This window comes from Agelaius phoeniceus, chromosome Z (assembly GCF_051311805.1).
Source record: "Agelaius phoeniceus isolate bAgePho1 chromosome Z, bAgePho1.hap1, whole genome shotgun sequence".
NCBI lineage: Eukaryota > Metazoa > Chordata > Aves > Passeriformes > Icteridae > Agelaius > Agelaius phoeniceus.
The window spans coordinates 48,673,462-48,689,367 of NC_135303.1; the positions used below are offsets into that span (position 1 = coordinate 48,673,462).

General features: G+C 37.1%; 1 protein-coding gene across 13 annotated transcripts in view; it reads right to left on the reverse strand.

Annotated features, from left to right (window-relative positions):
* Positions 1-15,906, reverse strand: part of PCGF3 (polycomb group ring finger 3) — a 55,338-nt gene that overhangs the window by 8,374 nt on the left and 31,058 nt on the right. For 6 of the 13 annotated variants that reach the window (XM_077172256.1, XM_054652369.2, XM_077172259.1 and 3 more), the window contains 7 exons: positions 15,259-15,321; positions 12,380-12,497; positions 7,595-7,691; positions 3,801-3,856; positions 2,719-2,829; positions 2,132-2,220; positions 343-480 (listed from right to left, as the gene is read on the reverse strand). In XM_077172256.1, the coding sequence (XP_077028371.1) occupies positions 343-480; positions 2,132-2,220; positions 2,719-2,829; positions 3,801-3,856; positions 7,595-7,691; positions 12,380-12,488 (600 nt within the window). In that variant the 5' untranslated portion in view covers positions 12,489-12,497; positions 15,259-15,321. Of the gene's footprint in view, positions 1-342; positions 481-2,131; positions 2,221-2,718; positions 2,830-3,800; positions 3,857-7,594; positions 7,692-12,379; positions 12,498-14,264; positions 14,284-15,258; positions 15,322-15,906 lie in introns of those variants that run through there. The other 7 variants (XM_077172255.1, XM_077172257.1, XM_077172266.1 and 4 more) reach the window with 2 other exon arrangements.

Genomic DNA, 15,906 nt, shown 5'->3' on the forward strand with positions numbered 1-15,906 from the left:
ACTTCCTAAAATGTTTGAGATAAACTCAACTACAATATATCAAAGAAATCATCTTGCCAGAGTCCATTTGAACACATGTGGAAGCATATAACCAAACCTTTTTGCTCAACTATTTATAAATGCACATGAAAAGATGCACTGCAAACTAACTGGAAAGTCCTGTACAGACCCAAGAAAGGATAAGAAAATTGCTATGTAACATATATAGCATTCAAGAAACAGTGTATGCTTCTGTTTTCTGAAAATAAAATCAGAATAAAAGACATTCTTTTACAAAGGAACAAACCCACCCCTTTCAAGTTTTTGTATCTGTAAACTTATTTTTAAAAACTAAAACATTACCTCATTAAAAGAAGAAAGGTTGAGTTTTTTGGCAATGAACTTCTTTAGATGCAAGACTGTTGCTTGTGCAGAGCAACGAATCCATTTTCGTTTCAATCCACGCAGTTTGCTGCTATTGCACTCCAAGCAGATGCTTACCTTCAGGAAAAGGCAAAAAATCAAGAGTTGGCTGCAACAATTTTCTGAAGTCTTATGTATTCCACATGCAATTTTTATTAATCCAATACAGCGAAGTACAGTACTAGTGTTCTTTAAACTGAAATGCCTATTAAGAAAACCACATTTTCTAAGATTTCCTAAGCCGAGTGGTAAGTAATAAGACAAATACGTTCAAGTAGTAATTTTTGATGTTGGAACAAGGCTGCTTCAGTCCAAATTCATAGGTTGTCAATAGCTTAAGAGGGCCATATGTTAAAAGCTAGAGCAAGAAAACAGAGAAGAAGAAGAAAACCATTGAAAAAACCATTGTCAATTCTTAATGATTGCTTCTAACATAGTTTCTTGCTGTCAATGCAACTGCTAATCTAGTTTAATTTTAACATGTTTAAAAAGAATGAATACAAATGATATGACAAATGTTTCAAATTCTCACTTTTTCTCCCATGCAGCTATTCATTACAGTCTAAACTCTTTGTGATGGTATGCTTGTATTGCACTAGGAGGACCTAGTAACAAGTACAATCCCTTTGAAAGTTCCCTTACATGGCAACTGGGAAGAAAATTAACCCAGGCTAAAGTTACTCTGGACTCACATAATCAGAAAACATAAAAGGCATGGCTTGTTTATACCAAAGGGAAGTTTCACCTTCAAACAAGCTTTGTGTTCTAAACTTAACAGTGGGCTTCCCTGCTTTTATAATATTTTTATGATTCAGGGCTAACACTGTATTAGTATTAAAGGTTGAAAACAAAATATGTAATAAGTTAGTAAGACTGCTGTTAAGGAAACCTGTCTGGCCATCCAGGAGCCGCTCTGGCAGTCACATTCACACCACCTAAGCTGGGAAAGAAGCCCCTTCACAGCTACACCCCTCACACTCACATTCAGACCAGGACTCCTTACTAGCTCAACCCCAGGTTTCCCATAGCAGAGTCTCAGACATCCAGGTCCTTCAAACAGCTTAATTGTGGTGCAGTAACTAAATAACAACAGCTCCAGCTGGTAACTCGGAGAAGGGGCCCTGAAGAAAGGAACCCCTGGGCTTTCATACCCTCACAGAACCAAAGTCTGGGGGTCTCAGCTGCTTCTGTGTCTCACTGTCCAGTCCCCAGGCTGGTGCCACAGGTCCCTGTGCCCCTTCCTGTGCCAAAGGTTGGCAGTTCATGGCCTCTTGCCTCAGGTTCCCATCCAGAGCTCAGCGTGCAGCTCTCATTGCAACTGCACTCTGAGCTACCTGCACTGAATGTGTTAACAGTGCCAGTGGTTTACTTCATAATTACCAATACACATTCAGCTTAATGTATGATGGTAACACTGGGGTGCACTCCTGTAGAAAGCAGAAAATTACATTAATTTGTTTTGACAGCAAACTTTGAAGACTCATAAACAGTCAAAAATATAAAGATATTTGCAAGAAGATTTGAATGTATTCTCCATTCCTGCCAAAATCCAAAGGTAAAACCTCATGCTTACAAAAAAGCATTGCCCAAACTGCATCGTGTTTGTATCAGAGAACAAAAGTAGCTTGAAATAAACTTATTTTCTTCTCTGTTAGATTATCAAAGTTACCTTACCAAACCACAACAGCTAAAACAGAAGATAAAACTAGAGCATGCCCTATGAGCCTACCTGTTCATCACTTCGGTGGTAGTCATTATCTTCTTCCTGTTTTTCCTCCGAAGTTTCTTTATTTATATTTTCATCTGCTTTAGTTTCACCTTAGATAAAAAAACCCAGATATATGGGATACATATATATTATTATCATATATAAACTCCACACATACTCAGCAGCATCTGATAGAGCTAATACAATTAAAACAGCAAGTTTCAGGACTGCAGTATAGAATAAGCTTTGCTATCCCCAAATTGTGCTTATCGGCTCAAGCAACACTTCCAGCCAACAGCCCGTGACATGAAAGAGGAGAACACCTATGGAGTTCAGCTGCTAGCAGCCCAGAAGCTGGGTAATTTCACAGTCCCCATGCAGGCACTGCTGTGGAGACCAACTTTGCCACAAGCAACATGCTATTAACAGCTAAAACCAAAAATTCTGTGCAGAAATAAGGTACAAGGCAACAATCCTATGCTGACTCTATTCCTTGCTGTTATGAAACAATGATTGTAATGTACTCACTGGGCACATACTTCAAACACTACTTCAAACTTTTACTACACGTCACCCACCAAAGACAGAATAAATAAAGGACTATTTACCATTTCGATGAGAATCTAGGTGCTGTTTTGTAGAACATGTCTCCCCTTTGATATCCCCTGGAACTTCCATGCCCAGTTTGTGATAAAACTCCCTTTGCTTTTTCATTTCCGCTGTTTAAAATTGCAAATATTAATTCCTGTAATAAAGTTCTAATGCAACATTTATGAAGTTATTCCAAATCCCTTCCCACTTTAGGACTGCCAACAAGTGGCAGTGGTGTCATTATTTACTATCTTCTATCTCTCCTATTGCATCAAGTTACGCCTAATCTTATTTTTCAGAATTAGAAAAGCAAAGAAGTTATCTGTATAGTTACTACTATACTATTATTGCTAGAATGAGATGGAATTTAAAATACTACAGCTAATTTTGAATATCCCCCATTTTGAGTATGACCGAATTTCAGTCAAAACATTGGTTTTGAATTTTTATTTATAGTTCTGGTTTTCAATATCCCAGAAATAATTTTGAAAGTATCTATTTAATCACACTGACAGTTGGAAATGCTCTGGTTAAAAAGCAGCTTCAATAGATTTAAATACTCTATTTAAATGAAAACTTTAACATACATTAAGACCAAAAAAAAACCACTGAGCAATATTTATAAAGTATTTCTTTAGTTTAACAGATCTAGCATCAAAGAGGATTATGAAAACAGTAATTGAAAGTTCTCTAACAAAAAAGAACTCTCAAAAATAGCACAAACTAAAAGCATTTTAAAATTGCATTTTACCTCTGAGAATTCTAGAAAGCTTGCACAACAGGTATAACAAAAACAAATTAGAGTTATGGTATGGCAACATTTGAAAGCTGAATGACTATTCTGCTTTACATAGTACTGCTTTTGGAAGAAACATCCCACGTTGCCTCCCACCACCCCCACACTCAGTTGCTGCTAGTACAGGTACGAAATTAAATTAATTGCTAAAAATTACACAAGTGAAGGAGTCTCATTTTCCACTGTATTTTTTCTCAGTTGCCCCCCCCAGCCTCTCTTTTCATCACTTGAAACTTTCTTTTATATTTAATGTCAAAGAAGTATGTGCAAACTGACCTTTAAAAAGGTCACACCGCAACTTACCTTCTTGGAGGCCTGGCACAAGTTTGTAAACAATATCTTGCATTGTTCTGTCATGACTAGCAAGGAAAAAAACAACAAAAAAAACAGAAACAAAATCAAAAGCTTAAGTTCATGATCTTGATTGAAAACATTTCTCTTAAAAAGTTCCAGTACTAACCATATGCAAAAATCTCTAAATTCACCTAAGAATTTTACTTCTCAATCAGTATTTCTATCAAGCCAGAAAGAACAGCAACACAAAAGAAACTATGAAAAAGTACAAGCTAAGACAGAAAACAAATGAAAGTTTGAGAAAAACTAGTCTGTAGAAGAATTCACCCCACTGAGTATGTCCTTCTGCAACAAGGCAAGTATGATAGTAATAACCTAAAACTCTTTTCCAACTTAGAGATAAACTCATTTTTATTACAAAAGAATCAATAATAGCTTATTTCTCACCCCTATAGACTAATTTCTCACATTTTTAGATTAATTATCTTTACTAGGATCTTCTAAAATGTATGAGATGAGTTCACAGAAAAAGACCTCAACAAACTTAAGTTTTACTTTTTTCTTAAAAGAACAAAGTAACTGTGAGAAACATTATTTAGCTAAGTAGCCTGTAGAGGTAGTGTGGCTCAAATGAAAAAAGTCAACAATCCCACTGCAGGACAGTGGGGCCAGTTAAGATTCTAAACTTTAATCCCCAGCTCACCTAGAAAAATCCTGTTCTAATCTAAAATAAGTTATGGGTCTCAAAGAAATTAAGTACTACATTAAATTCCAATTAAGAAACAGTATAAGAAACATTTCAAGTGTCTGCCTTGGCTGCTGCAATGTCATAATCTCAAAAGTGTCTGCAGTATCAAGTCCTGAATTGGATTTGAACAGAAAAGGCCTACAAGAGTAGTCTCAGGCTTCTCATCACCTGACATGAGCACTCTGCAGCAGTGGAGATCAGTAAGCAAGTACAGAAATCGTGACAAATCAAGACATTTACAAGCAGTAATTACAATATTCTAAGTAGCACTACAAGATTCAGAATATCACTTACCCTAAATTCATGTCATTTTCACCAGTAGCAATCTCATTTGTACAAGCTGAGATTATAAAGTGTCATTTATGGACTGCAAACACATTGCCAAAATTATTTGAACAAAAATATATAAGTATGACACCACCATTAAATCAGAGGTGACAATTTGGGGGTTGGAACTAGATCATACAGATGATCTTTAAGGCACCAAAGAATTTAAGACTCTGATGCTATTTAACAGTATTTAGAAATGTAAACAAGGAGACACATTTGATTTACCTATTTTTCAGACAGAGATGAATAGGAGTTTAAATCTCCATTTTCAAACACCTTGTGATACTCCAGACTGTCAATTATTTTTTTAAAAAGGTAAATAAATATATCCAAAACTAGGCTGGACAAAGTCTGTTTCAGTTTCAATGGGCAATATTTTACAACTAATTTAAGCAGCTTACTTAAGTTGAAGTGTATTCAACAATAAAAAACAAATTACAAATTGCCTTCTAGCTGCTCTCAATATCATGTTGTTTCCTGGCCCTTTTTGCACAAAAACCAGGTTTTTGAACCGAGTCAAACATGTTATCTTACATGTCATTTATTCATTCTTGCCTATTTGCATGTACCTGTCCCTTTAATTATACACTCATACAGGAGTATGAGTGTGTATTATAAATGTGGATACATTTATAATATGCTTAGTATACTTAGTTACAGGCTCCTGAATGAGGATGAGCTTGAGCAATGTGTGTATAGAACATTGACAGTTTTCTATAAAGTTCAATCAGACTCATTTGCTAAAACCATTGCTTCCGCAATTGTTATAGAAGTGAGAAAGGCATGTTGAAAAATGCTATGAACAAACACAAGTTCTTTATAATGGAAGACAAAACACTACTTGATATGCAACAGCTAATGCAGACATACCATTACAATGTATTTTCATCAGCAGGAGTAAAAAGGAAAGAAAGCACTCAAGGAAAAGAAAAAGAATGTCTTTTCTGACAAGCAAAGGAGGAAAAAACCCAACAAAAATACTTAGTGAACATGCAATTTGACTATTCAAATGCAGATGGAAAATAAAGAGGTGACTGGCAACAGCCAACATGGCTTTCACTATGAGCAAACTGTGTCTGACAAATTTGGTGGTCTTCTATCATGAGGTTACAGAGACAGTGGATGAGGAAAGGGTGAGTCATGGCATCTACCTGGACTTGTGCAAAGCATTTGATGCTGTCCTGCGCAACATCCTTGTCCCTAACTGGAGAGATCTGGATTTGATTAATGCAGCACTTGGTGCATAAGGAATTGCTGGATCAAGAAAGGGTGGATGGTTGCACTCAAAAGAGTTGTGATCAACAGTTCAATATCCAAGAGGAGACCAGTCACAAGTGCTGTCCCTCAGGGGTCAGTACTAAGATCAATGCTGTTTAACATCTTCGTCAGTGACAGTGGGATTGAGGGGCACCCTCAGCAAATTTGCCAGCAACACCAAGCTGTATGGGGCAGTAGACATGCTGGAAGGAAGTAATGCTTAGGAGGTGGGTTGATGTGAAGCTCAAAGTTCAACAAGGCCAAGTACAAGGTCCTGCACCTGGACTGGGGTAATCCCAACCACAAATATAGGTTGGGCAGAGAAGTGACTGAGAGCAGCTCTGAGGCGAAGGACTTGGGATATTAGCAAATGGAAAAATCAACATGACCTGGAAATGTGCAAGAGCAGTCCAGAAAGCCCACTGCAACCTAGGCTGCATCAAAAGAAACTCATCAGCAGATCGAAGCAGGTGATTCTGTCCTTCTACTCTGCCTGCAAAAGCCCCTACCTAGACCAGTGCTTTCAGCTCTGGGGCCCCAAAGGATGTGGACCTGTTAGAGTGAGTCCAGAGGAAAGTCATGAAAATGAGGAGAGCCATGAAAATAACCTCCTCTCATGTGAAGACGGGCTGATAGAGTTGGAGCTGTAGAGCCTGGAGAAGGAAGACTGCAGGGAACCTTCAGAGCAGCCTTCCAGTACATGCAGGGAACCCAAAAGAAGGCTGGAAATAGACTTTTTAGACAAGCATGTAGTCATAGGACAAGGGGGAATGGTTTTAAACTAAAAGATGACAGATATAGGTTAGATAATAGGTAGAAATTCTTCAGTGGGAGTGGCAAGGCTGGAAGAGATTGTCCAGAGAAGTTGTGCATACCCCACCCCTAGAAAGGAGGAGGGGGGGAGCGGGGTGTCAGTCCAGGCTTCAGGGAACTTTGAGAAACCTGAACTAGATGATCTCAAAGGTCCCTTCCAGCCCAAACCATTCTATGATGATTCTATGACATTCTTATCTGTTCCTACAACCTAAGCAGACCTTTGAAAGATTAACTGAACAATAAAGCTGAAAATTATTTCTCTTATTACTGTCACACAGAAAAGCACTGTTCAACTGAGACTAATTTTTGATAATTTTGTAAAAGTGTAATTCCTACAAATGTTTCATATATGTAATTTTTACAACCCAAGCATACAAAATGAGGAATGACTATATCTCATTAAAAATCACACAGAAATTAAACATTTGAGTGTATAGTTAACTTGTTTGTAAGTCTGGAACAAGCTACCATGCTAAGGCCTTGCAAACTCATAGCAGAAGTTTCATTCTGTATCTCCTCAGTCACCTTCATACTTCTTTTTCAATGTTTAACATGCTGATAAGCAAGAGAAATTCTGAGAGAAGCTGTACTGTATCAAAGGGGATGAACCAGATGAGAGTGAAGCTACTTGCACTTCTGCTTTTATACTTACCCAATATACTGTAATGGGTGACTCTGATGTATAACAATCCTACAGGTAGGACAGGTGTTGTTTTCCTCCAAATATTTCACTAGGCAGCTTCTACAGACTAGTAAAAAAGATATTCACAATTAAAAAGGAATAAAAGTAGCATAACAGAAGTCTGCTTTTATACAGTCACAGAATGCACAATACTGAAATTTACATGAAGTTCATTTTTCTGCATCATATGTCTAATCTTGCAGAACACAGTTTCAAGTACCTTTCATAAATTTTCCTGATACAGGGAAAGAATGCACTAGAATTAGAGCATCTATACCTATCAAAAACCTTAACACAGTACACAACACAAAATCTCGCTTCAAAATTTACTAGAACAATTTCTAGCAGGTCAACATTCAGCTTGCATGGATGACATTACAGGAACTATTTGCCATTAAGATACTAAACAAAATATATTTGCTTTAACCATGGACACCTACAGAACAAGTGTGTGTGGTGGCAGCACACAAAAAGAATTCCAAAGCAGGAAAGTGGATATCTTGTGTGTCATTTTAATTCTAACTTTCACAGAGTATACTACAGCTGAACTTCCACCAGAAAAAAAAAATTACATTGTCACAGACCTTCATTATTAGTAAAATGTCCTGCTAGGAGTTGCTAAGTAGTGATTCACTATTAAGCTGCATGTTTCTATATGTATACAGACAATCATCCATCTTTTTCAAAGTAAACTATTTATACACCACTCTCCTGCCCCAAAACAGTACTCATAAAATACACTACTAAATGATATCCTCACTCACTTGAAGTTGCAACTGAAAAGGTATGGAGAAAAGAAGGGAGGTTTTCTTGAAGTGCACTAGTTCATGTAATCTTGGTATTAATGCACTTTTCATACAAAACAAAAGGATTTCTGTAACTATAGTGCCATCTACCTCTCAAACAAGAAGACAGTACAATTACATAAACACCCACTGACTAAAAAAAAAGTAACAGTAAATGAAGTACTATAACTTTGCATTGTGTTGTGTATTTACACTGTTGGTGGCAGATGTTAGACAAAGCCTCATCTTGCACAGCAGTTTGTTCCAGCAGAGTGCCAGAACAGTAGATCCATTTGCAAAAGTGAAGCCAAACTCCATTCCTACCAAGTCAATAAAAGCAGAATCTGACAGAGGAAGCAGGGACAGGTATCCTGGAAGGAGTATAGGGATGTTGCTAACTTGGGTAGGGAAGGGTCAGAAAAGCCAAATCACAAATGAAGCTGAACTTGGCAAGGGATATGAAGCATTATAAGAGTTTCTGTAAGTATGTCACAAAAAGAAGGTCAAAGAATGCATAAACCCCTGATAAAAATTACTGGCAAATCAGTAACAATGGACAAGGTGAAGCCTGAGGTTATCCAATTTTTCTGCCCCAGTCTTCTCTGGCAATTTCTCCTCCCACAGCTCTTGCATAGATGAACTGCAAAGGAGGCACTGGGGGTGTAAGTCCCTTTGACTGTGTGAAAAGATCAGACTCACAAACACCTGGGAATGTGAATACACGTAAGTCTCTGAGACCTGACAAGATGTGTCCCAGGGTCTCGAGTTGGCTGATGTAGTTGCCAAGCCACTAACAGCGACAGTCCTGACAGTCAGGTGAAATCCCCGGTGACCAGGAAAAGGGAAACATTGCCTCCACTTTTAGGAAGTGGTAGAAAGGGAGAGATCTGGAAATCACCAACCTGTCTACCTTAACTCTGTGCCTGGGAAGACTGTGGAGTACTAGAAGGTGTGCTAAGGCATGTGAAGGACAGGGAGGTGACTCCAGACAGCCAGCACAGCTTCACCAAGGACTCTGAGCAACTTGATGCCGCTGAAGATGCCCCTGCTCATTGCTGTGGCAATGCATTAGGTGACTTTTAGAGTTCCCTTCCAACCCAAAGCATTCTGTGATATCTAAAATATCATCTCATGTTAGTACATCTTCCAGCTTGGACTAGGTAAACACTAACTCCTAAAATGAATTAGTCACAAGTTAGCTAATGTTCTGGAAGGTTTCAGTCTGAGCACAGCATCTAAATAAATGCCACTAGATGGCTTATGAAGGCTGCTGCAGCCATCTAGGTTCTTTTTTTTCTGGGGTCAGGTCAGGATTATAAACTCTCCTGAAACTAGAAGTCTTTGGAGTAATGGACAAGCAACATGGGAATCGTTCTGTGGTCTGAAACAATATTACTTCTAGAATTTTGCACTACTTTGGTTTTCCAGTATCTCTGATCTCTGTTTACCCAGATATACAGTCACTGATTGTGGACATGAGCTGTACATTTTCTGATTTCTTATACACATCAGAGATGTTTCATCAGAACAGGAACAGACAAGGCTAATGTTCACTTTTTTTATTTTAACAGTTTCACTTCTCTTGACTTTTTTCATTTCTGTATCTAGTTCAAGTTGACCTTTTATCATCCTGATGCATTCAGAAGATGATACGTTTCATAATGTGAGGTTTTCCCTTTCAAAACATAGAAACATTATAAACTTTGTGTTTATAATGTCAGTTTTGTAAACACTAACAAAACTGATATTATTATCACAAAGTTTAACAAGACCAGCATGTATCATGTAGCCTAGGATTTTAATCAAGGAACAGATACAAACTAAAAAAAGACTTCACTTTTTTTTTAGTTACTACTAATGAAATTTTTAGCGATTTAGTGGCCTACCTGTCACCGACAAACTAAAACCACAGCAGAGAAGTAAGTAGGAAAGAAAGTGAAAACACTTTGCTTTCTCCTAAATTCAGTTTTACAAAAATTTGCCCTGTTCCTCCAGAGGGCTGGCCTTGGTCCTCCAAATTACTTTCACTGAACAACCCAAGAACTTCATTTACTACTGAAGAGTCTTTGAATGGTTAAAGATCAGTAAATGAGAGAAAAATTGAAAAGGTAAGAAAAATGTACAGTTCTGAGTAGAAGAGAATGAAAATTTCAAGGTGGTGTGACTTAGAAGAGAATTCACTATCTCAACAGACAGGGTAATTTCATGATGGATTTTGCAAGGATGCTTTTACAGAACATATATCATTAGCAATATCTTACACAATACAAACAATGCAAACATGTATGAAGTTTTGTTAAAAACATAGTAAGGACTCTGTGCCTCTTCCCACAAAACTTATTATACAGGGCACAGAGCGAAGTAGCATTCATAAAATATAAATTGTCAAAATAAGGGAGAAACAAGCCAAAGAAAACCCCAGAAAAAGCAGCAGGAAAAGGTAGTATGGTGCATTTCCTGACTTTTGCAGCAAGTGCCGTAGAGCCGTGGATCTATGTATTTCCTCCATAAGCAAATATAAGAGATGGTGCAGACGATATCAGCTGAGGGGTATTTGTGAGGCTCTGCTTTATTTTTAAAGAACAATAAAAAATGACCTCTCTCTAGCTGTTAGCCGTGTTAACTTGTTATGATACTCATTTTGGATACACTCTTCTAACTAGCAGCAGTAAAGAAATTTGGGCAAAACTAAGTAGAAGCCTAGCTGTGAAAACAATAGTATGGAAATTGAGATAGGAAGCAAGAAGGCTCTGGAGAGACCTTAAAGCAGTCTTCCAAAAGTTGAAGGGCACTACAAGAGAGATGGGGATGAACTTTGTACAGGGGCATGTACCGACAGGACAAGGAGGAATGGCTTCAAACTGAAGGAAGATAGGTTCAGATTAGAGATCAGAAAGAACTGGCACAGGTAACTGGCACAGGTTGCCCGAAGAAGCTGTGGATGTACCATCACTGGAAGCATTCAAGGCTAGGTTATATGGGTCTTTGAACAACCTGATCCAGCAGATGCTGACCCTGCCCACGACCAAGCAACTGAATATAGATTCTAGAACCATTCTGTGATTCTCAGAATCATAGAACAAACCCTTCTACTATCCTAGATTCTATGAGGATATTCAGAACAACATGAAGTGTGACAAGTGCAACAAATTCATCACTGCTGATAAACAGAGATTCTAAATGGAATACAATAAAAAACATAATCACTGACAAATCATGAACATTGCCTTTCCCCTTTGTCAGATATAAAAGGTGAAGTGTGCCAACACTTTTTGTTTTATGATAAATACACAGTCACAAAATAATTGCCTTCCAAGAAAATATAGGACTAAGTCATAAGGCTAATTAAACAACCTACTAGCTTTATCAGAATAAACATAAATATTGTGGCAGAACAATTTTAAAACATGGGATGGGTTGCAAGGTTTTAAGTCATCCTTAGCTTACATGAAAATAGAAATTCACGGAGTAACTCATCAACAAACAACTAATTTATCACAATGTTTTGGAATACAAGCTTTTTTCTAGGATACAATACAACATACTTATTCTTTATCGATAAACCACTCTGTTTTCTGCAGAGGAACAGGAGAGAAAGAGACATCTGAAAGGCTCCAGGTGGAGAGCATATGCTACATCAACTGTCACAGAAGAGAGAACTAGGTATTCCACATTCCTTTAGCATGAAGACAGACTGCATTCTTGAATAGTTACATTACCACTATTATTGTATATGGCTTCAAGTTTATGCAGCACAGCTTTAATGTTCCCTCCATTTGCTTTGTTAAAAAAGCAAATCAACTGTTAAAGAAAAGCAGTCTAGTAAAGCACATGCTTTTTTGGGTGATGCACAATAGCTATTTGAAATTTCAACTGAAAACCATACAAAATGTTTTAAAACCAAAAACCCAAAACCAGAAACAAATAGAAAGCAAGTCAGCAACTTTAACTTAATTATATTTCTACTTACAAGTATGCAAGCATTCTGTTACAGTAGTAGCATCGATCAGGTATCCATTGCACAGACGACAGGTAATATGGGCATTAATGTCCCAAAGCTTAATCTTCCTTGTTAGCATCTTTGGTGTCTGTGGAAGAGATGTACCATAAAGTAACACAGCTGTAGTTCATTTGGGAATAAATGATTAACTTGTGTTAAGCCAGCTTCAGACTTTTGTACAATGTATAGAGATGTGTGTGCACAGTCGTGGCACTAACTTTTATGTCACTTCACAGAAACTAAATAATGTAAACTCCACACTATTTTGCAAGTCAGTACTGCAAGAGCATAGAAGATGGCCCTTCCAGTGGCTACTAATAAGTTCCTTTACCAACCAACAGACTCAGATTTAAGATGAAAACCCTACTATCCTGGTAGCTTGAGTCATCATATTCTGTCTAGTTATGATAGAAAACTCACAAAATATGAAGGAAGAAAATCCTCAAAGTAGGTAGACTTTCAGATTCAAAAGTAGACTTTCAGATTCAAAAGTGTTTTGACAATTGAAAAGTCAAAGCAACTGTTCAGTTTAACTACACTTTTAAGTGTTTGCCTTGTGTCACTATATTAAAGAATAATTTTGAATGTGTCTCTCAATGGGGCTGACAAGTAAACCTTCTGAAATCCCTTTTATTTAAACAGAAGTTAATTGAACACTACATTACAGATTAAAATAATTTCATTGGCAGAGGAGCAGCTGGTTGTGCTAAAACTTGAACTAAACATCATTCCTTTCTTTTGAGCATGGGATTGCATAAACATCTTTAAAAGGAAAAAATATTAGAAATCAAAAATTAAAAAGCTCATTTAACTTTTTTTTGCAGTAACCCCAATTGCTTAGAGAGAATACACCACACAAAGCCCATGCCTTTACAAATAAACTGTTACATTTTAAACATAGCTGTTATTATTTTTTTCAAAACATTTTGAAAATTGTACTATTACCAGAACTTGACCAGCATTCTCGTCAATGCTGGCTATACACAGAGCAGGCTATACTTGCTTACAACCTACTATATTTGGTTCTCGTACTGCAGAAGTCACCAAATTACACTGTTTTCCTTTAAAGTGATTTTACTGTCCCTGGCTCACAAATACTGGTTTTCATCTAGCTCGGTTTGGAAAACATTTCAGAATTTGAATGGTGACACATGTTCCCTAAGTTTCACACTGAAATATTGCAACAAGGTTGTCTGATCTTTAATTTTGTCATTTTTTTTTCCCCTGTGTTCAGTGAAGTGGTACTAAGAAAAAAGAACTATCAAATGGCAAACTTCCACACCAATCTGAACTATTCCAGTGCAGAGAAGTACAAAATGTTCCCCTGTGAACTGTGGAGAAACATATCCAACACCTACCCATTCCAATCTGCATTGTCCTATACAAAAAAGACTAGGAAGATTTCTAGTTCTCATGGTTAAGATGTAAACAATGGGAGAAAAAAAATCAGTATTATTTTATAGTATTTGAGATTTAGATTTAGTTATAAATCTAGTAACCTCCCATTAAAGAAGAATAAAAGAACAGCTTGGTTTTGCAGTAGACAAAATAGGTGAAAAACATTGACTTAGAACCTGAATTACTTTCCTAATTTTAGAATTATTTTTAACTCTCTGAAAACCAGACACACATTAAATCCTTTCAGGTGAGTGATGAGGTCATCAGTTAAACACTACTACATGAGGTATGTAGGTTTCTGTGGTGCTGAGGAAGAGCTATTCAACATCACTCTTCAAGAAGAGCTCAAGGGATGGCATCAAGCCACCAGTTAATTTGAAAGTGGGCATGCTAGAAAACACAATTCATGACAGACAAAAAAGAAATTAGCTTAAACAGATCCTGAAAAAGGCAGTACCAATATAACTAGTTGCTTGTCTAGACAGGAATTCAGGAGAAGGCGTTCAGGATAACCACAGGCAGAAATCCAAGCACTTCTAAGGCAGAAGAGCCAAAGACTTAACAGTGAAATCTGAAGCAAAGAAATTGGTTTTTTTCTAGAAAGAAAATTACAATTTTTCTTCCCAACAGTAGAGATAAATGCTGCCACTAGAAGAACCATAAATAAACAAACAAAAAAATTCAGATGGGGTATAATATTATGAGAACAGTGACTGAACCATACAACAAAGGCAAAAATAATACAAAATAGTAATAAAGCCCATTGTGCCAGGGGGAAAAAAGAGGATATCAAGAATAATACACACTTTTCCAACCTAATAGGAAAAAAATCATACACATTTTGGCACTGGAAAAATGAGTATCTTCTAAAATATCAAGAGCAAGCCTATCAAATCAACCTTATGAAAATTTGGTTTTTTGAAGGAGCACAGAAAGTCACTCTCATTAGGTGTCTGAAGGACTGAAAATAAGAACTATTGGAAGAAGCAACAGAAAGGTAAGAGGTCTTTCCAGGGCAGTAGACACTTCAAAAGGTGATAAAACCTACAGAAGGACATTTCTCCAGAGGGCCTGTCCCCTGCTGCCTTCTTGCAGCTACTAAAACAGGAGAAGGATCTCTTCTCTGCTCATGCAGAGTCCATGGTTGCTTCAGCACACCTTCAATCTCCAATAAACAACACAGCTTTTGAGGTAACTGGCTTTGTAAGCAAGCTATCAGTGTCAGACTTTATTTAAGCCTGTGTCTTCTACAATTGTGACCCACATCCTATAATCTTGGGAAAACAAAGAACTCAGAATGCCTCTCTTGCTTTTCGAAACAGTTAACCTGTTACAACAAGAGGACTTACTAAAAAATCTGAAAATTAATAAAAATAAAATTTAAAAAAGGCCAGACCACTTCATATCTATTTAGAAAGGTAGAGAGAAGCTCGCAAAAATAGGCATATTACCAAGATGTCAGTTCAGTCAGATAACATAAATGCTCAGACTTTGCAGAAAACTTGAATTGCTTCCTAGAGAGAAATAGAAAAAAACATTTAGCAGAACTAATGACACATATAAAGAAAAATAGAGACACTAATGTTACAACCTGATATAAGAAATTAAATTCACTAATCATAGCAACTAATTAAAAACATAAAGTAATTCCAGATTATGTAAAGTAATTCCACATTATTCACCTGCCTGTTCTGTATCACTTGAGAGGGAAGTAAATAACATAATTGCAGATTTCATCATTAACTACTTTTTTTTCTCTTTATTATTGCATTTGAATATGATACACAGTCACACTAGGAAATACAAAGCTAGGCTACTACTCACAATGCTTAAGAAGAAACACTCCATGTGGATAGGTGGCTAATACAGGATGTCTTTCATGTTCCTATCTGGAATACAGTATCAGTTCAGATGGGGTACTAGCACTACTTGAACCACACATCTGCTCTTGGGAAGGCATCCCAAGATGCCCATGTTTCTACAGCCTAGTGCCAAACAGAAGTTAAGCACCACTTTTATCATATAAGACAGCCAAGTTGTTATCACCCCACCAAAATCCATGCCAGTAATCTCATACAAACTGGAACTAAACAGCAAGA